The following is a 23,446-nucleotide window of genomic DNA, read 5'->3' on the forward strand; positions in this document are numbered from 1 at the left end:
CCTCGCCTCCACCTCGCCACACCCGGGCCGGCGCGCTTCTTTGCGCGTGCCCGCCAGCGGAGAAGTCGGCGGAAAGGAGGGGGCGGGGAAGGAAGGCTGAGGGAAGAGAGGGCACCCCCGGGCGCCAGGGTGCATTGTGGGAAGGAGGCGGCAGCGTCCCGGGCGGGCGGGAGGTGCACCAGCGGCAGCGGCGGCGGCGGCGGTAAATCCTCCCGGCCGCTCACAGCACTGTGGAGCCGCGTCCCCAGCCCGGCCTCGGACCGCGGCGCCCCTCCTGCCCCTCGCGGCTTCTCGCCCGCCGCCCCTCCCCCCGGCGCGCCGGCCTTGCCGAGCCGGCCGGCCGGCCTGGCTCCCCTCCCCGGCCCCGACGGGCGGGCGGGCTGCCCTGAGGAGGCGGGGAGGGGAGGGCTGGGCCGGCCGGCGGGTGGGCGACGATGCCGAACTTCTGCGCTGCCCCCAACTGCACAAGGAAGAGCACGCAGTCAGACCTGGCCTTCTTCAGGTTCCCGCGGGATCCGGCCAGGTAAGCGGCGGGCGCGGAGCCGGCAGCCCGGGCCCACCTCCGCGGTGCGCGCTCTGCGCTGCCAACCGCGGGCTCCGGGGCTGCGTGGGGAGTGGGCCACGGTCGTCGACCCCAGCCTCGGACGCAGGTGGGGAACGGGCCTTGAGCAGCGGGCCGGTGGGCGCCCGGGGAGCTCGGAGCACGTGCGCCAGCGGGGGCCCGGCGCGACGGGCACCACCCGAAGCAAGAGGCAACCAGGGCGGCGCGCAGGCGGCATGAGCTGGGTCCTCGGCCTGGTTAGCTTTGTGGGTGACCTCGGGCAGGTCGCTTTCCCCTCTAGGCTTTAGTTTTCTCAGCTGTCAAAGGAGGGACTTGGGATTCTGTGGTTGGGGTCAGCAGAGCCCTTCCCTCTCCTTACCATCACCCCCGGGGCAGTGTTTCTTTTTGGAGTCCGGTCATCTTCTTTGATCTCGTCCAGTCACAATTACTTCCTCCCCCGGATTTTTTCATGGTTCAAATTCAGGCTCTGACCGTTACTCATTGTCTCACTTGGTTATTGTGGGGATAACGGAGGGTGGGTGGGGGGATTACACCTGTGGGCGTGGGAATTGGTATTGAAATCTCTTCCTTGAGGTAACCCGCGCGCTCTGACTTCTATTTAAAGAGTGACAGTAGGGACTGTGAAAGTCTGAAGAATTTTCCTTGGCCTCTCTTGTTGATTCGTTTATTTCAAACCAACACTGTGTCCTGAGCACTAGTGTTAGGTGCTGGAAATTCAGATGTGAGTGAGACCGTGTTGCTGCCTGCAGAGAGCTCACAGTCTGTTAAGGAGACAGATACAGAGGGCGATTATAATATAGCATCCTGTTTATTCCACAGACATTTACTGAAGGCCTCCTGTGTGCTAGGCCTTGCTCTGAGCGCTGGGAGTGTACAGATAAATCAAAGCCCCAGCTCCCTAGAAGTTTACATTCTAGTGGAGGAAAACAGACAAATATGTGTATGTAGTATGTCCTGTGGTGCTAAATATTATGGAGAAAAGGCAAATGTTGGGGGGTAGAATAAGGAGTAGCAGGGGAGGCACAATTGCTGTTTTAAATAGGGTGATCAGAGAAGGCCTCACTGAGAAGATGAATTTGAGCAGAGACCAGAAGTAGGTGAGCGGGCCAACCACGGAGATATCTAGAGGAAGAGCATTCCTTCTGTGGAAACAGTAAATGCAAAGTCAGGGCATGCATGATACAGGGACAGCCAGAAGTCCATGGACAGTAGACTAGATTAAGGAAGGAGGGAGAGGAAAAAATGAGACCAGAAGAGTCTGTGTGTTTGTATGGTAGGGGCAAATTGTGTAGGACATTGTGGGCCATGTAAAGCACTATGGCCTTTATTCTGAGAGAGACAGGAAGTCATCCAAGGGTTTAGAGCAGAGAGACTATACTTTCAACAGGATCACTGGCTTGTTAGATTGTAGGGAAGACCAGTTAAAGGTAATAGCAGTAATCCAGGTTAGTAGAGGAGGAGGTGGTAAACTGTTGAATTTGAGACATGTTTTGAAGGTGAAGCCCACAGGATTTGTTAATGGTTTACATGTAGGTTGTAAGAGAAAAAGGGAAGTCAAGAATAACTCTTAAGATTTTTTTAAACTGAGTATTCACTGAGCTATGGAAGACTGGGAGGAGCAGGTTTGGTGGGTACATATTAAAAGTTTGGTTTGGGACATGTGGAGTTTGAGGAGCTTAATAAATGTTCAGGAATATCCAGAAATGAACTCAAAATGGCCCATATTTAGATCAGTAATCTAAATATTTTAGAGCTAAAACCATAAAGAGATAGTCTGGAATTTAGAGACTTTTAGACTAGAGATTGTAAATGTGGGTGTTCTCAGTTTATAGAGGGTATTTAAAGTCATGCTCTGGGGTAAGTAAAGCAGAGTAAGTCTGAGGATTGAGGCCTGGGGCATTCCTGGTGTTTGAAGTTCCGGGAGGTAAGGATGAACTAGCTCGAAGAGTGGAGAATAGCCTTTGGGTTCTGTGGGAGCAGAGAAGGGGAACATCTGAATGTGACTGGGCCTTATCCCATTAAGCATTATCTTCCTATTTTAGCCCAAGGGCAATCTTGAGAGTATATTTCACTTGCATAATAAGGGCGATATTAGTTGATTCTGGACCACAGGTCACATGTGTCCGTATACTATAGCGAATGCTCTTTTCATTACACTCCTTAGAGGGGAGGGATTATGACCTGTAGGGGTGTACAGTCTCAAATTTGGAAGGCATTTTTAGATCTAGTGCAGTCTGTCCTGTTTGAGAATCTAACATAAGGATCTTACTTGAGAAAAGACAGAGACACAATTTTGCATTCCACTCTCAAGGTATTTATGGACCCTTTAGGGGCCCTGTGGATTCCGGACAGGTGGGCCTTTGCTAAAACACCTCCAATGACTGTCCTCTGCTTTGTGAAGGGACACTTCAAGATTTTGGACAGCTTTGGCTGTTGTTTCTTCCTTGTATTGAGTGGGAATATGCCTCCCTATAATTTATGCTTTGGGGGTCCTAGTTATATTCCTACAGTCACACTGAGCAAATCTGTGCCATTTTCCATGTCAGAGTCCTTTGACTATTTCAAGACCAAATTATGAGTTTTTCTTAACTCTTTTCTTTTAAACATTTTTATTGAGGTATAATTCACATACCATAAAATTCACCCATTTAAAATGTGTATTAAGTGCTTTAATATACATTATATGGTATTGATGTATATTTTACATTATTAATTTTTAAACATTTTGATAAAATATATAACATAAAATTTGCCATTTTAACCATTTTTAAGTGTATAATTCAGTGGAATTAATTACATTCACAGTGTTGTGCAGCCATCACCACTACCCATTTCAAAAGCTTTTTCATTACCCCAAGCAAAAACTAACCATTAAGCAGTAACCCCTTCCCTCCCCTGTTCCCTGCCCCACCCGCTTTCAGTCTCCATGAACTTGTGTGATCCGTGTACTTCACGTAAATGGAATCATACAATTGTCCTTTATATCTTGTTTATTTTAGTTAATATCTTCAAGATCCTAACTTTTTATCCAAACCAAATCTCCTCCTACTAAGGATTTCAAATTCTTCCGTATTTGACAGTTTCTTCTTTACCATGCTCAGAATTAATTACAATAAAGAAGTAGTTTTCAGCAGGGTGTATTGAATTAATAACAATATTTTTAGGGTTATTAATTATAATTAGTGTTTTTCTTTTTTTGGTAAATGAGTTGTAGGAAAGATTGATAAAAGGTGACATTGCCAACCTATCCTTGGAAAGGTAACTAATATTGTTAACTAAAAATAAAGATAGGATATTTAATGCTATTAAATAGCACATTTCCTTTTTGTTATATTTATAAATTTCATGGACGCTTTTGTAAACAACTATTTGAAGTAATTTAAAATTCAAAAGTGTAGTAGAGGGCACAGTGCAGAATTTCAAAATATAGTACCTTTTATTGGTTCAGAAAAAGTGACATTGGTGTGCTTTTTATATTTTATCTTAATTTTGGTTTTTTTTTTAATTGAAGTGTAGTTGACAATGTTCAGCATTAGTTTCAAGTGCACAACGTAGTGATTCAATAAGTCTATACATTATGCCATGTTCACCACAAGGGTAGCTACTATCTGTCACCATATAGTGCTGTTAACAATACCATTGACTCTATTTCCTACGCTGTGCTTTTTATCCCCATTGCTTATTCTTTCCTTTTTTTTTTTTTAAGCTATAAAATAATTGAATGAAGTCACTTTAGGGCAGTGGTAAGGAGGTCATAGATTACCTAAAATTAAAGTTAAAAGAAAAGAAAACCTGCCTAAGTCTGGATCACCCCAGGATGGCTTGACTAATGCCAAGGCTTGGCAGGAACCTGGGGGCAGCTCATAGTGGAGCTCATCCCCAGGTGAGGTGAGGGTACAAGTAGAGCTAATGAATTGCTCCTATTAGAGTGAGTTGGGTAATTGAAGCCCTCTTCCTCCTTCTCAGGCAGTTAGTTCTAACTCACCCCTAAGGTGTGAGGTCTTCCAGGGTTCTTTTGGCAATTTAATCAAAGTTAATTGAGAGTTGATGTGCTCTGCCTTGTAAAATGTACAACGGTGGTTTTTTGGACTCTCACGAAGGTCCCCCAAAACCCTTTCAAGGAGTCCACAAGGTAAAAACTGTTTCATAATAACACTGACATTATTTGCCTTTTTCATTCTCATTCTTTCAGCAGTGTGCACTGGAGTTTCTGAGGAACTCCATAATGTGGTAACATCATTGCTCTGATAAGTCATCTGTTATATTTTCTAAAATTTTCTAAGTGTGATTATATAGATGCTGGTGTTTGGTAGACATTTTCTCAAAAATGAATGAAAACCTGCTGCTTCAAGGGAAACAATTGACATTCAAACAAAAATTAGAATTTTGGAAAATTTATATGCACCACTTCAAGCTTAACAACTCTCTAAGACTTTTCTGTTGAGATTGGTGGTGATATTGATAAACGTGACTTTTTAAATAAATTGTATAATGGTGGTTTGCATAACTGACTGAACTGATATTTTCCAAATTGACCAATTCATAATTTTACAAAGACATGCACGGATAAAAGCCCTGTTCAAAGTATAAGATACTCCCAACAGATTTAAGTGTAATAGAGTGAAAAGCCCATTGGTCTGGTTTCAGATTCCACATCACAGCTCATCTTTAAGAAACCACCGCTTGTGGAGTTTTTGTGTAGTATTAAAGAATACCCACAGTAATGTGGGTAAGGGAGGAATATTTTAATTACGTTTTTTAACTGCGTAGCAGTGTGAGGCTAGATTTTCTTCATGTGCTTGAACCAAAACCACGCATGGCAGCAGATTAAATACAAAAGCATAGGTGAGAATCTAGCATTAAAGAGATTTGCAAAGATGGAAAACAGTACCATTCTTTTCGCTAGATGTTTTTTGTTTGTTTTGGAAAATGCAGTTATTTTTCGTTAAAATATTATGTATATTAACATAATGGGATTGCAGGTTTTAATGAATTAATAAATATTTTTAAGTGTATTTGGTTTTAATTTCCATAAAGATAAATATTGATAAACAAAAGCTCTTGGGTCCTCAATAAGAGTGTAAAAAGACTGTGAAGTTTGAGAGTCACGTCTATAAAATATGATCTTAAAGTGCTTTCATATCTCATGTAATTTTCCAGCCAGTGCTGTGAGCTGTAATAATAATACTTCTTACAGAATACTCATGTTCTATGTGCCAGGCAGTGTTCTATGTGCTTTATGTAGATTATTTCATTTAACCCTCACAATAGGTTTTGAGATAGTCCCTGGTTTCAGATGACCAAAGCAGGCACAGAGAAATTAACTAATGTGTTCAGAGTCCCACAGAAATATCTAAAACCCCAAGAAATAGGATAAAATATGTAATATTACCCAAACTTATTTGACCATGAAACTTTTTTTATTTTAATGGAACAGTTGACTAGTGTTCCTTGAAATATGTTTTTGGATATGCTGCAAGTAGGAGACCATCAAAGGGAAAAATAAACAAAAAGGCTGAATAGTATTGAAAGGGTGATTAAAATGAGGATTGAAAGTGACCATTGGATTTGGCAGGATTGAAATCATTCATAATCTTGGGGCGCATGGGTGGCTCAGTCGTTAAGCATCTGCCTTCGGCCCAGGGCATGATCCCAGGGTTCTGGGATCGAGCCCCGCATTGGGCTTCCTGCTCTGCTGGGAGCCTGCTTCTTCCTCTCCCACCCGCCCTGCTTGTGTTCCCTCTCTCGCTGGCTGTGTCTCTCTCTGTCCAATGAATAAATAAAATCTTAAAAAAAAAAAAAAAAAGGAAATCATTTATAATCTGAGCAGTTTCAGCGGAAAAGAGATAAAGCAGAAGTCTCCTCGGAATTAATTGAGGAAAGAATGTGAGATCAAGTGGAGATGGTGAAAATGGGCTCTAGTTTTGCTATGCAGAGGATCCAGGTTAATGAAATTTTTTAGATGGGAGATACTAGGGCATGTTTATACTGATGGTAATAATAAAGTAGGATAAATAAAGGATGTTGAGAGACCAGATACAGAGAGGAAGGGGAGTCTTTCCTATATGTGTGTGTATACATAGTCATACACACATATATACACATCTGAATCAGGAAAAGTTTCCTTCAAGAAGTGACATTTGGGGGCACCTGGGTGGCTCAGTCGTTAAGCGTCTGCCTTCAGCTCAGGGCGTGATCCCAAAGTCCTGGGATCGAGTCCCACATCAGGCTCCTCCCCTGGAAGCCTGCTTCTTCCTCTCCCACTCCCCCTGTTTGTGTTCCTTCTCTCGCTGGCTGCCTCTCTCTCTGTCAAATAAATAAATAAAATCTTTAAAAAAAAAAATGACATTTGAGGGGCACCTGGGTGACTCAGTCTTTTAAGTGTCTGCCTTTGGCTCAGGTCATTGATCCCAGGGTCCTGGGATTGAGCCCTGTGAGCTCCATATTGGGCTCCCTGCTTAGCAGGGAGTCTGCTTCGCCCTCTCCCCCCACTTGTGCTCTCTTATGCACACTCGCTTTCTCTCAAATAGATAAATAAAATCTTAAAAAACAAAAAACAAAAACATTTTCTCTGCAGTGTGGAGAAGGGGTTAGGGAAAGGCAAAGGACCAGTTTGGAAGTGGAATGGATTCAGAGAATCATTTCACTCTGCTAAGGGAAAAGGCTACAGAGTCTGGAGTACAGGGCCCAGAACAACCACAGGGTGAGCTAGGAAAGGGGAGGCAGTGGTCAATTTGAGAGATAATTATGTATATCCTTAAAAGCATTTAAGTATATATACATATGTATACATACACATATACATGTACACACATGTAAGTATGTAAAAAGCTTGTAGTCATATGTAACTTTTTTAACTTTATTGATATAAAATGTATATACACAGGCGATCACAAATCTTAAGTGTTGTATGGCATGTTGGATTTTCAGGGTGACCTGTTCCTGAAACTTTTGCCCAGATTAAAAAAAAAAAAAGAATATTACTAATATCTCAAACTCCCTCTCCCCTGAGGCTCTCTCGGTCATTATGCCACTATCCCTAGTGAGAGCCACTGTCCTACTTGATACAATTAGATTAGTTGGTTATTGAGAATAAGGGAGAGAGTGAGGGAATCTTTTATTGATATATGACATACATAGACAAGAGTGTAAAATTAGAAGTCTAGAACTTGATGAATTTTTATAAAATGAATACCCAGGTAGTGTTTGAGATATAAAACATGTTTCTACCCAGAGAAGCCCAGTAGAGATCCAGTGCCCAAAGTTTTTATTGTGATGTAGTCACATAGACACTCTCCACCAAACGTATGTGAAAATTCTAGACTCCCAGAAGAAAGGCAGATGTTCACTATAAATCATATTGTTAAAAAAATAAATCATGTTGTTTGCACAGTCTAAGTACAATGAACAACCTTATCAGTTAGGGAAAGTTGTTTTTTTTTTTTAAGATTTTATTTATTTATTCGACAGAGAGAGAGACAGCCAGCGAGAGAGGGAACACAAGCAGGGGGAGTGGGAGAGGAAGAAGCAGGCTCAAAGCAGAAGAGCCTGATGTGGGGCTCGATCCCATAACGCCAGGATCATGCCCTGAGCCAAAGGCAGACGCTTAACCGCTGTGCCCCCCAGGCGCCCCCAGTTAGGGAAAGTTTTATGTCAACATAGGGAACTGTTTGTCAACCAAGTTTCTTCCAGGCAGCAGCCAAAAGGCCATCCTTATAAGCAGGCCTTTCTAGGGATAGCAATCTCAGGCCTCCTATATTAACTTTTTTCCTGCATAATCACCATAGATGAGTTTCCTTATTTTTTTTTATGGCATCTGATTTTTTTTTAAGTTTATTTATTTAAGTAATCTCTACACCCAACATAGGGCTCGAACTCATAACCGTGAAATCAAGAGTTGCATGCTTTCCCAGGTAAGCCAGATGGGTGCCTCAAGTTTTGCCTATTCCTGAACTTCACATAAAAGGAATCATAGATGTACTCCTGGCTTATTTTACTCAGCATTATGTTTGTGGGATCTAGCTGGTTCACTCATTCCCATTGCCAAACAGTGCCACTTTCTCATCAGCATTTGATATTATCTCTTTTACATTGTAGTCATTCTTGAAGGTATATAGTAATATTTTACTATGGTTTTAATTGGTACATCCCTGATGACTAATGAGATTGAGCCCTTTTTTTTTTCCATGAACGTTTTTTTCATGTGTATCGGCCATCTGGATAACCTTTTTATTTTAAGTTGCTTGTTCAGGTCTCTGGCCCATTTTTACATTGTGTTGTCTGATTTATTTGTGGGAGTTCTAAATACATATTTTGGAGTCTGTTGTTGGATATATGTATTGCAGATACCTTCTTCCGTTTTATAGGTCGCCACTTCACTCTTCAGTAGGTTCTTTTAATGAAGAAAAGTTATTAACTTCAGAGTAGCCAGATTAATTCATCTTTTGCTCTAGAGTTTGTGCTTTCTTTTGCCTTCTTTAAAATATCTTTGTCTATGCCAAGGTAATGGAGATAGTCTCCTGTGTTATCTTTTAGAGGCTTATTGTTTTACCTTCCATATTTAGATCTGCAGTGCAGTTGGTATTTATTTTTGTGCACATGGTGTGAAAGTAGGAGTCAAGATTAATTTTTTTCATAAGGCCATCGAATTGGCTCAGCACTGTGTATTGAAAAAGACTTTTGTCTTCACTTCTGTGCATTGCTACCTTTGTCTTACGTGTCCATAGCTCTCCGTTTTGTTTCATTGTTTTATCCTTGTGCCAGTACCACACTGTCTTACTAAGCTTTTGTAATAAATATTAATATCTGATAGTGTACGTCTTTCAGCTTTTTTCTCAAGATTATTTTGACTATTCTTGGTCCTTTGAATTTCTATATAAAAAGTTTTAGAATTATCTTGTCATTTCTCCCTTTCTCTGTCTCTCTTTCACACATACACACAAAGAGACATGCACAAAAGAACATCTTGGGATTTGGATTATATGAATCAGTAAATCAATTTGAGAATTGTTATCTTTAGAATTCAGTGTACCAGTCCATGAACTTGTATATCCCTCCATTCATTAAAGTTATTTAAAATCTTTTTTCCATTAGAGGGTCTTGCACATCTTTCTCTAGATTTACTTCTAGATATTGATATGGCAGACATAGATGTAGTTATTTGGGCTATCTGCCCCATCTATTCTTGATCGAATCTGAATGCTTGTAGTATCAGAAAGCTGTTTCAACTTAGAACAGAGGTAATACAGACAGTAGTATTCTGTATGGAAGGTCTTCAGAGATCTAACAATTAAAAAACAAACAGCTGTAGCAGTATGGCAAATTATTTTTTAGTAAGACAGTTTCTGTACTAAATATCTGGATGTCGAAACATGAAATGTTTATGAAATCATATTGCACAACTGTGTAAAAATATTAAAATATGGACATCTTAGGTATCATTACTGTGCAGTAATACTCCTCATTTGAATGAAATGCTGTACAATTTAGGTGTGGTTTTAGTTTCAGTTAGATAATCAGCATTTCACCATGGTTTTGCATATTGAGAGTGGAGGAAATGAAGCGTCAGAGTGTGTGTGCGTGGAGGGGTGAACTGTAATATTAAGACATAGTATAGTATGATGCAATTATAAAATGAATTACGTTTTCAAATTTGTGACTGTGACAGCATTTTTATTCCTAGAAACTTGAGGAATGAAGGAAAGAAAGATCTAGCTGTAAGCTTTAGCAAATTACTTAACATTTCTGTGCCTTCACTTCTTCGTCTTCATACGGGGGATAATATACCCCTTTTGTAAAGGACTTAGAACAGTGTCTGGCTCATAATAAGTACTTAGTACACATCATCATCGGTGTTGTCATTATTATTATTTGTTTTTCTGCTGAGTTGTAAACACCAAAAGGGCATGGACTTTGTCTTCTTCACTGTCTTCAACACCTGTGTACTAGATGGTATGGGTACAACGCCTCAGTCATAGTGCTTGTAATCTAGTCTGTACATACTGTAGACAATAAATCGTGTTCGTAATAAGGCAGGTGAACACGCGCATCATGCTTCTGCAAGAAACTCTAATGATTTATAGAACATCTGTTTACTGATTTTTGGCAATGATAGTGTTGTTTCACATCCTTGTTTTAAGTTGAAATTCTGAGGGGAATGTTATGCAGTGGGTCTCATGGTTGTGCGACTTTTTGCTTGAACTACTGTTAAGTGAGTCCTCTGTGGTGCTAGGAGGTCCTGGGAATTGAAAGACTCAGATGGATGTTCTAGTTGTACAGGTGATTTTGTGCATGACTCTGGGCAAGTTACTTAACCTTGTCTATAACTGAATGTACTAAATGATTTCTCAGGTTTATTCTAGCCCTCATTTTGTTATCATTGAACTTCTCCGAATTATGTTCTGCAGGGAGAGGAGAGCAGGAATCCGTTGTCTATAATATGTATTTGCCTTATAGCTGAATGCTGAAATATAAATGTTGAGCTCATATTTCATAATTGTATTTTGGCTTTATTTATAGATGCCAGAAGTGGGTGGAGAATTGTAGGAGAGCAGACTTAGAAGATAAAACACCTGATCAACTAAATAAACATTACCGATTATGTGCCAAACACTTTGAGACCTCTATGATCTGCAGAACTGTAAGTAATAGAAGTGCTTGAGTTGTTTGCTTTCTCTCTCTCACTCAGTACCTCGTTGGAAATATAAATCTTTATTAATGTTGGAGTGTATCCTTGCACCCCACCCCTTTCTTTAAAGTTGAAGACAAATTCGGAGCTGCATAGTATCTGTTTTGTTCTTAAAAACCTGGGATTTTTTTAAGCCCCCCTGTTTCTGATGCCCCATTCCTGTTCACCAGAGGTTGCCACTTTTACAGTTCTTAACGCAGCCTTCAGAAAATTTTGGATGATTATTAAAGTGTTTGTTTAAGGTAGAGTTTGTGTTATGTGGAGTAGCTTCTCCAGAGCTTTTTTTATGAGTGAAATCTTCATTGAGAAATGGAGCTCTTTATTTTCATATTTTCATATGTACTATTAGAACCAACCCTTAATGTTTATGTGCAAGTTACAACAAGAAGCAAATCTTACATTTAATATGAAAAAAATTTTCCATCAGTAATTTTCAATTTCATATCAAGACGTGGATGTCTCACCTTTACTACTGTTAACTATGTAAATTTGGCCATGTCACTTTCCCTTTCTGGGCCCCAAATTCTAATAAGGAGATTAAACCACATAATTCCTGAGATCTTAAGATTTTTAACCCTCTGTGATTCTGTTGTTGCTGTGACTTAAAAGAGACACAAATAGGGCAGATTTGATTGAAATGAAACAGACTTGAAACACTTTAAAAACTCGTTAGGAAGACAGTTTTGTTAAATAATATATTCTTGTTTAGGTATAACTGATGTATCATCTCAGATATTGGGATAGACATAAACTTGATTTGAAGATACACTATATATTGTTATGCAGCAATTTATTTTGATATTTTTTTCAGATACATTTTGCAGAGGCATCAGAAAACTAAAGAATGATTGGGTTATTTTATTTCTCAAAATTAATTGAAGCAGATACTTGTGAAGTCATTGGGAGGTGAGCCAATTCCGGTTCAACAGTTTAATCACAAATATTTGAGGGATATTTTTGCCTTGCTTTGTTAAGAGGGTAAAATGATCAACCAAAATAAGGTATTTCTTATGTTTAAAAGGCAAACTACTTTTATGTTCTTGACATTAAGTAAAAATATCCCAAATTATTATTTTAAATATACAAGCCATATACATTTTTATTTTAGAAATAAATATGGTCTCTTTATTAGACAATTCCAGTAAGATTAATGTGAGAAATGTAAAATTATAGTTCACTCATATTCTTGTTTAGTCAGAGCACAGGACAGAAAGATGAGCTGTTTTTGCTTTTTAAATTTTCACATGATTCTTCCGTCTTGAATAAGTTAATGCAAATACGAGAAGATGTTCTTTCTACACATGTAGAAGAAGATACTGCTATTAAAAACTGGCTTATACGATACGTATATCCAAATGTTTGAGAGTTTTGACTTCATTAGTTTGGCGTTGAAGGTTTCATCAGTAAACATTCATGGCTACTTCAACCAAAGCCAAATAATTATCTTTGATGCGAGAGTGAGAACACTGCTTTATGCTCAAACCTTAGTTCAGCAGTTAAAGATTAAATCTTGAAAAACTGTCATGCACATAAATCGAATATAGCTCTTTTTTGCATGTGAACTTTTAAGTCAGTATTTATAAAAAGTAACATGTTTTTAATTCATGTTCTGCTCTTTGGTCTGTAATATCTTTATAGCAAATTAGTTTGATTTGAATTTAAGAAACACATTAGGAATGTTTTATCCCTCCTCTCCTTATTTAATAATTGGTAAGATATAAAGAGTTGACTGTGTTTGTGTATGTGTGACATGTTTGCTAAGCGGGAAAGATGCGATATTTGGGGTATAGTACAGTTTTTGCTCCCTTCAGTGATTGTTTCCCTAATCAATCTCTGATTCAAACTTCCTAGTAGACTCAGGATAATTGGTCCAGCACTAGAAGCTGAGTGTCATTAAGAAAAAGATTAAAAAAAAAAAAGTTTTCTTCTTTGTGTTTTCCATGAGATATGGGGTTGAACTGGAAAATATTGAATCTGAATAGAAACTCCTCCCAGATGTGTTTAACAACTCTTTAGATAAAACCCGAGATAGTATGTTCCCTTTAGTTATATATTTTTTCTTCATATCCTTCTAACCTTCCTTCCCTGGGTGAAAAAAATATAGGAGTTGTTGTTTGTGTTTGATATATACTTTGAACATGCTTTATAGTCAGCTTTGAAACAATCACTGCTCCCGAGTGAGCTTTTTAAAAAGAAGAGTGTTTATCTTTATCAGTGCAGACATGTGAAGAAGTTAAAGGCACTGTTTCTTTGGACTAGCTGAGGGGAATATATGCAGTTATTCATCTGTTACTCTTACTGTTAATAAACTTCTTGTCCCTACCTGACCTCTGGGTTGGCTGTTGAAGACTGTCAACATCTAAGTATGCATCCAGCTTCTAGCCAGGTTGGGTTAGGTTAACAGGGATTAGAATAGAGAATAGTCATCCTTCAGTGATAAGAACATTAGAATTAGAAATTTAGAAATACGTAGTTCAGTGTTTGCAAAAGTCCGATTATGTATATCACAGTTATGAATGAATTCAAGTGGCACATGAGTCAATTTTTATTTTAGGAGTTTCACAGTATGTCTTAAAAATATAACTAGCTCATCAGAAACATTATTTTATAGTTTGCATTGCCTAAGACAGTGCTAACTTAAAAAATGAGTGGATTATGTAAAAGTGCACAAGCATTATCATTAGTATGTGTATAATTTCATTTTGGGAAATACTGGTCTAGTTCAATACTTGAATTTTATGCAGAAGAGGAAAGTGAGGTCCAAAAAGGGAAAGTATTTGGCCAGGATCTCATAGTAGCTGGTAGTTTGGACTTGATCCTAGGTCTCCTGGGTCCCACCTAGCCCAATATTATTTCACTATACCTTGATGCTTCTCAGTAATAGTAGTGGAAGTGGAGTGAACAGCAGGTTAAGAAGGGAAGAATTATTAAGAACATACAAAGGGATAGCTTGAGAAGCTTTTGTGCCTACTGTAGATTTGTGGGCTCATTGAAGGGAGAACAGATGAAGTCACTGGGAGGATCAATTAGAAGTATATATGCAAGATGCAAATACATTTTATTTTTTATGCCTACCATCAATTCCATTCCTTTTTTAAAATAGTAAGATTGCCAGAAGGGCAAATGCAAAGAGTTAGAAATAACAAGCTAATCTGGACTGACATCGTCATTCTGCAAGTCTTTACACTTTAGAGCTGGAGTTGAAGGAGTCCTGGGGAAGTCATTACTGTAGCATTTTCTTTATGTGTAATACATTCTTATGGACTGTCTCTGAATTAACACATTTTTCTTTTTCAGAGTCCTTATAGAACAGTTCTTCGAGATAATGCAATACCAACAATATTTGATCTTACCAGTCATTTGAACAATCCACATAGTAGACACAGAAAACGAATAAAAGAATTGGTATGTCAGCGTGCTTTCGGCTTTCCCTGTAATACTGTGAAATCAAGTATAGATGCATTCATGTTAAAATTGAACCCAAGTTACTCTCTATTTCAAAGGTAGCATGGGAAGCGAATGCTGTAGTTGTTGAAGTAGCATGGATACAAGATGATTAGTTTTGCGCTTAAATTGGAAAATCTTTCTCAAATTTAGCCCATTGATACTTATTGATTTGGGCCAAAACATGCTGTCAGTTATAAACCACTAGCACATTCCCTTCCTGGGAAGAAAAAAAAAACAACAACAACACTACCTTTTCTTTTATAGTAAGGAAAGTGGACCTGAGGGATATTTCCAGAATTCAGCACAAACGGATAAAGAAAGGGAAAGTATAAAAGTTAAGACATGGATACTTTTACCTAGAGGTAATGGTTCTATCACTATTAAGTACTGACAGGGTTAGAAAAAGCTTTAAAGTCCTTTTATGCATGTTTTTATATTCCTTTGATTCCCTTAGTTCTAATGATTGAAACCTGGTTTTTTTCTTGACATTAGGTGAACAACAATGAATTACTGAGACTCCTCAGTCTATGACTTTCTGTCATTGTTTCCACCAGCAAGACCCTTATTTTATTTTTCTTCCTCCTTCTGCTATTACCATTCCCACTTCCACTCCTTTTGGTATCCATGCTAGTGTATTTAATATATGCCATTTCATTTTACCTACTGTGTGCTTTTTAAAGACAACATTTATCTAATTTTCCTCATTTTTTGTTTCTGTGTTTACCTTTCATATTTAGATCTTTGATCTATTTGGTGTTTGTATGTCAATGTCTTACTTTCAAATACAGTGATTTCTTAACTCTTCTTTTTTAAAATTGTCTTAGCTATTTGTGGACCTTTATCCCTCCAGAAAATCTGAGAATTCTTTTGTCAGGTTATAGAAATTGTATGGGGATTTTCATCATGAATGCTTTGAATTACCATCTTTGCAGTATTAATTAGTCATATCCATAAACAGAAAAAACCAGCTATCAAGTAATAGCAGTCATTGATAAAACTAAATACTAGTTCTTTGAAAACACTATTAAAATACTTTTAGGGGCACCTGGATGGTTCAGTTGGTTAAGCGTCTGCCTTTGGCTCAGGTCATGATCTCAGGATCGAGCCCCAAGTCGGGCTCCCTGCTCAGTGGTGAGTCTGTTTCTCCCTCAGCGCCTCCCCCCCAATCTTGGCTCGTGCTCTTTCTCTCAGATAAATAAATAAAATCTTTAAAATAGAGTAAAAATTTTAAAATACTTTTAGGAGTGCACAAAGTAAAAAATTTGAAAAAACTTCAGGGTTTTTGCTGCAATTCTTTAAAAAGAACAATATGTACATTCTTCCTTAAATTACTTCCTAAATACACAATGGTTATCGTTGATATAGATTATGTATTCTGGTTGAGATTGTTTCTAGCAATTTTGAAGACCCCTTTTTATTATCCTAATATTCCACCAAGTTCATCCTCCAAATTTGCCTCTTCTTCCAATCCTCATAATTTAAAATTTTTCTGTTGCGTGTGTTATTGCTTAGTCGAGATCCCTAAGAGTACTGTGTTGAACAATCCCAGGAATGTCACAGCTGGTACATTTGTCTGGTTGCATTAAGTGTGACATTTGTTATTACCGTTAGATAGTTTTTGTCAAGTTAAGGAAATTCCTTTTATTCCCTTTTAGTCCTCATAGTCAGAATTTTTATCGTAACTTCTTGAACTTATCAGAAGATTTCACTGCATCTGTTGAGTAGAAAAAGTTCATGATTTTTTTAAGGCAGTGAATAACATGGATGGATTTTCTAATGTTGAACCATCTTTGCATTCCTGTGATGAACCCTAATTGATTGCAGTATATCTCTCTTCATTTGTTTGATTTAGTTGGTTAATCTTTTATTTAGGAGTTTGCGTTTATAATTTTAAGTGTTGTCCTCTAATTTTCTTTTTGTGTACTCCTCTTATGCAGTTAGGATATCAAGGTTCTGTTAGCCTTATATAAAATTGTTGGATAGCTCTCCTTTTTCTAGAGAAACTTGTATAAGGTATATACTGTCTGTTCTTGAAAGTTAAGCCATAAAACCATTAGAGGGCTTGGGGTGGGTGAGGGACTATTTTGATTGCCATTTTGATTTATTTATTGGTTTTCTCTTCTTGTATTTCATTTGTTTTCAACAGTTTATGAACTGCAGCTAGGATTTTGGAATGTTTGTTTTTTTCTGAACCTAAGATTATCTTAATAGTCCTTGCAAAGAAATAGTAGTTAGTTTTACCAATGATTGCTGCAGTTGTGAGCTATTTTATTGTTTTTTTTTTTTTTCTTGATTTGAGGGATTTACTTTTTAGCTCTTCTTCTAGCTTCTTGAATGTTTGGCTCATATTTGTGTATACCCAAAGCTGTAAATGTCTAAGTGTGTTTTAGCTGTGTCCCGCAATTGTAGACATGTAGTGCTTTCATTGATTAGCCAGGAGTGTTTTGTAAATTCCCCTCTTTCTTTAACATAGGATTATTTTGTTTCTAGTTTCCAGGCATGGATTTATTTTTTTAAACCATATCATAGTTTTTATTTGGAGTGTTACTAGTGATACGTACAGGATATATACAGTCTATGTGATACTGATTCTTTCTAGTTTTTGCATCTGTTATTGCTATTGAAGTCTGAGGTCAGCCTGATTCTTGCTCCTTTTTAGATGATCTGCTTTTCTCCCTCAAGGTCTTTTGTTTTTTTTTCTTTATGTTTGGCATTTTAAATTTTGCTAAACTGGGTCTGGATGGTTTTTTTAAATTATCTGGATTGACATCTTTAAGTTCTGAGAAATCCTGTTTTTATTTCTTCATTTCTTTCCTTCTATTTATTTATTTGTTTTTCTGAGACTTCTCATAGATGCATGCTTGACACTCCACAACAGTCCTCCACATCAGCATTCTTAGTGATACGTACCAGGGGTGAGGCGCTCAGCCACTTCCCACCCTGTAGCTATCATTCCCTTGTATTCTGCCCCTTGGGAACCTCAGATACCTTATTGCAGACATACTCTTCCAGATCTGCCATCCTTGCAATTGCAGCTCACAGGATAAGGAGGGAATGTTCCAGATTGACTAGCCTGCTGACATTTCTTGTTAGCGGTATCATGTTCTCATGCTGCCTAGCAGGTACCCTGCTAACTCCAGCTGTCATTGGTACTGCCATTTGCCTGCCCCAGAATAGTAACGGGGTGGGTTGTGATTTAAGCATTGTGGGGGGTTAGAGGGAGAGAAGAGGACACAGCTGGGAAGTTCTTCCTTGGTCTAACCCTGTATATATGTGCCACTTGGCCCTCTATGCTGTGTGCATCCATTTCTCTTCCATACTGTCACTGTGTTCCTCTTCGCTTCCCAGGGATTTTTCATAGCCTTTATGTTAGGTTCTGGGATCCAGCGAGTCTCTCGTACATGGCATCCCCCGGGATTGGGTTGAGGGGCCATAATTTGTGACCCCTTGGAGCGCGTCCTGTACTTCTGCCTTTTATTAGCCGGCAAACACTTGTAACCCAGTTGCGATGATTTAAGTATAAAGGAAGTTAAACAATGTATTCTTTCCCCTCCAGTATTTCATTATGAGCTTGGAGTCATTAGTAAATTATAGCTTTGGTTTTTCTGTCATCTGTATGTTTGAAGAATGTTTTCCTTATAAGGAATTTATGCTCTTGAAGGAATTAAGTTTGAGTCAAGATATGCTTTCTACTTCTGAGTCTACAGTGATGTGCTGGAGTTCAGTTTTCTTTAAAGGTGTTTTTTTCTTTTTTCTTGTCATTTAGAGTGAAGATGAGATCAGGACACTGAAACAGAAAAAAAGTAAGTGATAGTGTTAATGACTCAACTTCTGAAGGCCTTTTAAAAAGGCCTTGGCCTGGTAAGGACAAAGAATTACGTTCTACGTCCAAAACCTACCGTGAGAATGATGTAAGCGTGTGCTAGGCTTCGTCCCATGGTCTGGAATTGTCTGTGAGACTAAAGTGTTCGTTGAGTTTCTTGATTGAGTGCTACCGTGCCCTACACTTTGCCTTCTCGCCACTAGGGCTGTGCTGTCGGTGTGGCAGGAGTGGCAGACGCACGGACAGAGTGTCCCAGGGTAGGGAAGGACAGGCGGCAGGAAGGACAAGAGCAGTCTTCATCCACCCAATGTGTGGTGCGCAATAAGTTCTTGATACGTTTTTAAGGACTAAATGCTGTGGGAACACTTATCCTAATAGAGAGTGGGAGTCAGAAGCCTTCCTGCAGGTACCGATGCCTGACCTCTGTCACCAAAGAACGAAGACTAGAAGTTGTTTTTGTTCTTGTCAGTGATTGCTATTTTTTCTCCTTTCTCTGTCTCCTCCTCCTCCTGTTCTATTATTATTAACAGAACTCTTTATGTGTTCTGTGTGCCGAGTCTTTATTCTAAGTGCTTTACTTAATTGACTTAATTCTCACAGTAGTCCTGAGGCAAGTACTATTATTTTCCCCCCTCTGTAGACGAGGAGACCTGGGATCAGGCAAAGGAGGGATGAATATTCTGTACAGAAGTAGAGTGGCTTGAAGCAGGGTGCCGGATTTGGGCAGTGACACTTATTTTGTTGTTGGAGCTTCTAATGTCCCGTGATAATTAGAAAATGAGCATAGAGGGGACCACAGGATCCAGGACTTGGAAGGTTGTGTGTATGACAGTGGGCAGGGCACTAACCTCAGAGCCTCAGTTTTCCTATCCAAATACAAAGAGATTAGGCTGATACTTTTAGTAGTCTAATATTAGCCTGAAAAATTGCCTGAATATACTTTATGTTTTATTGGCTTGTATAACTCTCCTCTTCCATATAAAAGTGTAGCTTAATTTCACAGAAGCTGCATCACCTTGGACCTTGGAGCCAAACAGGCTTGGATTTGAATTTTGCCTCCATCCTTCTAACCACATCTGTGACCTTGGGCAATTATTTACTTTCCTCATTTGTCAAATGGGGTTGATAGCACCTGCCTGTAGAGGGAGTAATGTGATACATATAAAATGCTAATAAAATGCCAATACAGTGCCTCATTAATATTAGTTCTCTTCCTTTTCTTTTTTCTGAGGGCACAGACTGTTACTGCTCTGTATATGTTTTCTGTGATGTTCCTTGTTAAGTTTATAAGAAATCATTTCTCTCTTACAACATTTACGTGTAGGATTAACATATATCTGTCTACGGTTTTTGTCTCCTCCTCTAGAGTGTGTCTTATTGTGACCTGTGTCCTAGTCTGTGGTCCAGTAGGTGCCCTGTGAATGTTGAATGGATGAGTTTGTGAATTTTAAATATTTAACCAATTAAAAATATAATTTTGTATTTGTATGGTTCTTCATGAGCCTGTTTATAAAATTAATTCTTTGTTTTCCAGTTGATGAAACTTCTGAACAGGAGCCAAAACATAAAGAAATAAACAACAGCAATGCTCAGAACCCCAGTGCAGAAGAAGGGGGTGAAGAACAAGATGAAGACATTTTACCTTTAACTCTTGAAGAGAAAGAAAACAAAGAATACTTAAAATCTTTATTTGAAATTTTGATTCTTATGGGAAAACAAAACATACCTCTGGATGGGCATGAAACTGATGAAATCCCAGAGGGTCTCTTTACTCCCGATAACTTTCAAGCACTGCTGGAGTGCCGGATAAATTCTGGCGAAGAGGTTCTGAGAAAGCGCTTCGAGACAACAGCAGTTAACACGCTGTTCTGCTCGAAAACACAGCAGAAACAGATGCTAGAGATCTGTGAGAGCTGCATTCGGGAGGAAACCCTCAGGGAAGTGAGAGACTCTCACTTCTTTTCCATCATCACTGATGACGTAGTGGACATAGCAGGGGAAGAACACTTGCCTGTGTTGGTGAGGTTCGTTGATGAATCTCATAACCTGAGAGAAGAATTTGTGGGCTTCTTGCCTTACGAAGCTGATGCAGAAATTTTGGCTGTGAAATTTCACACTACGATAACCGAGAAGTGGGGGTTAAACATGGAGTACTGTCGTGGCCAGGCTTACATTGTGTCCAGTGGATTTTCTTCCAAAATGAAAGTTGTTGCTTCTAGACTTTTAGAGAAATATCCCCAAGCTGTCTACACACTTTGCTCTTCCTGTGCCTTAAATATGTGGTTGGCAAAGTCAGTGCCTGTTGTGGGAGTATCTGTTGCGTTAGGAACAATTGAGGAAGTTTGGTCTTTCTTCCATCGATCTCCACAACTGCTCTTGGAGCTGGACAATGTAATTTCTGTCCTCTTTCAGAACAATGAGGAAAAGGGTAAAGAACTGAAGGAAATCTGCCATTCTCAGTGGACAGGCAGGCATGATGCTTTTGAAATTTTAGTGGACCTCCTACAAGCACTTGTTTTGTGTTTAGATGGTATAAATAGTGATACAAATATTAGATGGAATAACTGTATAGCTGGTCGAGCTTTTGTACTCTGTAGTGCAGTAACAGATTTTGATTTCATCGTCACCATTGTTGTTCTTAAGAATGTTCTATCTTTTACAAGAGCCTTTGGGAAAAATCTCCAAGGGCAAACCTCTGACGTCTTCTTTGCAGCCAGTAGCTTGACTGCAGTGCTGCATTCACTAAATGAAGTGATGGAAAATATTGAAGTTTATCATGAATTTTGGTTCGAAGAAGCCACAAATTTGGCGACTAAACTTGATATTCAGATGAAACTCCCTGGGAAATTCCGCCGAGCCCAGCAAGGTAACCTGGAATCTCAGCTCACCTCTGAGAGTTACTATAAAGAAACTCTAAGTGTTCCAACAGTGGAACACATTATTCAGGAACTGAAAGATATATTCTCAGAACAGCACCTCAAAGCTCTTAAGTGCTTATCTCTTGTACCCTCTGTCATGGGACAGCTCAAATTTAATACGTCCGAGGAGCACCATGCTGACATGTACAGAAGTGACTTGCCCAATCCCGACACACTCTCCGCCGAGCTGCATTGCTGGAGAATCAAGTGGAAACACAGAGGGAAAGACATAGAGCTTCCATCCACCATTTATGAAGCCCTGCATCTGCCAGACATCAAGTTTTTTCCTAATGTTTATGCATTGCTGAAAGTCCTATGTATTCTTCCTGTGATGAAGGTTGAGAATGAACGCTATGAAAATGGGCGAAAGCGTCTCAAAGCGTACCTGAGGAACACTTTGACAGACCAAAGGTCGAGTAACTTGGCTTTGCTTAACATAAATTTTGATATAAAACATGATCTGGATTTAATGGTGGACACATATATCAAACTCTGCACAACTAAGTCAGAGCTTCCTACAGGTAACTCAGAAACCATTGAAAGCACCTAAGAGACTTGTGAAGTAGGCTTTCTCTTATGTTTGCTATTTGGAAAAACCTGTAAGAAATTTGAAAGCATCTTACAGAAAAGCTGTCAGGTGTATGTAGGCCACTTAATCACTGAATATCTTGACCTGTCGACCTCTCATTGGGTACATTAGCCATTGATAATCTGCCTGTTTAAATGGCCCCTGTTTAAATTCTCATGCTTTGGAGACATACCTGTTCTTCCAGAAGATAGCATTGAAAGTGCCATATTACACTTCTATGGAATCTCTGCTAATGGCACTTGGGAATTGTTTTAGTTAAGTCATTTTAGACATAACATTTATTATCACTGGATCCAATTGTCGGGTATTGAGTTATCAGTTCTTAGAAGATAAAGCTTTGGAAGAGGTGTGGGAGGAAGGAATACATTTTATAAAATGTTACAATGAAGCTCAAGAGTGACCTTTGACTAGTAGGAGCGTTAGTATGTTAAAAATCTGTAACAGACAGTTAAGGGAGTTACCAGACAGAGAAACAGGGAGCTTGCCAGCAAGGATTGCAGTAGAGATTCTGTCTTTGTCAAATGAACTTAAAGGAACAAGTTACAGTTTGAGTGGGAGAGCCTGCCATTGTTCCACATTGGGTTGTTGCTGTTTACATTCCTTCGTTGAGCCTACATCTTCACAAGCTCTTTAGCACGCGTATGTTGAACACCTCTGTTCATGGTCAAGACAGGATCAGAGGCCGTGGATACTGACAGCTGATTTGTCTGTTTTCCTCTTTTTCCATGACTATATCTACTGCCTCGTCTTGATTTATAAACAAAACCTGGAAAACCTGCAAAAATGAGTGTTTTGTGGTTTATCTAGGAATAATACAGAAAATATTGCTGTTATTTTTGGTGAAGAAAATCAATTTTGTATAGTTTATTTCAACCTAAATAAAATGTGAATTTTGTTTAAAGTTCAGGTACATTATTTTTGGTGGGGGACGAGATGGGTTCTTGTGGGAAATTTCTTTTATCACCTTCACAATTGAAGATGGGTCTTTGGGGGGTGGCGGTGGTATATGGTTTACTATCTGGGGTATAGAAAAGACATTTTAATTAAGAAATTTCTAAATAATAAAGTCTGTCTAACTGATGTTTTTAAATTTTATGTGCTGTATGACCCCGTTACAAATTTTCAGGGCTTGCGTACTTGTTAATAGCTAAAATGTAAACGAATTAATAGAATTGCCGAGATGTCCTTGAATTATTTTATGTTGGGATATGTTAGTGTCACTTGAGTTACAGAAAACAGAATGGGGTGCTTTTGCAGAGTGCAGGTCTTAGCGATAACTGGCAGTGCTTTTCCCTGTCAGGGGCAAGGCTGGCAGACGTGTCAGATCAACATTACCCATTCAGGGGTTAGGAAAAAGATAACAGTTTATCTTATAGCCAGAGCTCTAAGAGGTGCCTCTGTCTTGTGCAGAGAGCTGATC

General features: G+C 39.0%; 1 protein-coding gene across 2 annotated transcripts; it reads left to right on the top strand.

Annotated features, from left to right (window-relative positions):
• The first annotated feature begins 166 nt into the window (after window positions 1-166).
• Window positions 167-22,927, top strand: THAP12 (THAP domain containing 12). Of its 2 annotated transcripts, XM_026518129.4 has the most exons (5): window positions 169-523; window positions 11,081-11,201; window positions 14,547-14,654; window positions 18,463-18,499; window positions 20,054-22,927. In XM_026518129.4, exons 1-5 carry the CDS (start codon window positions 435-437, stop codon window positions 21,985-21,987), a joined length of 2,289 nt encoding a protein of 762 aa, XP_026373914.2. In that variant the 5' UTR covers window positions 169-434; the 3' UTR covers window positions 21,988-22,927. The 2 variants fall into 2 exon arrangements, with proteins under 2 accessions (XP_057172586.1, XP_026373914.2); XM_057316603.1 differs by lacking the exon at window positions 14,547-14,654 and having other exon boundaries at window positions 167-523.
• Window positions 22,928-23,446: the final 519 nt, after the last annotated feature.

The sequence above is a fragment of the Ursus arctos genome, unplaced genomic scaffold (assembly GCF_023065955.2).
Source record: "Ursus arctos isolate Adak ecotype North America unplaced genomic scaffold, UrsArc2.0 scaffold_22, whole genome shotgun sequence".
In the NCBI taxonomy this organism is placed as follows: domain Eukaryota; kingdom Metazoa; phylum Chordata; class Mammalia; order Carnivora; family Ursidae; genus Ursus; species Ursus arctos.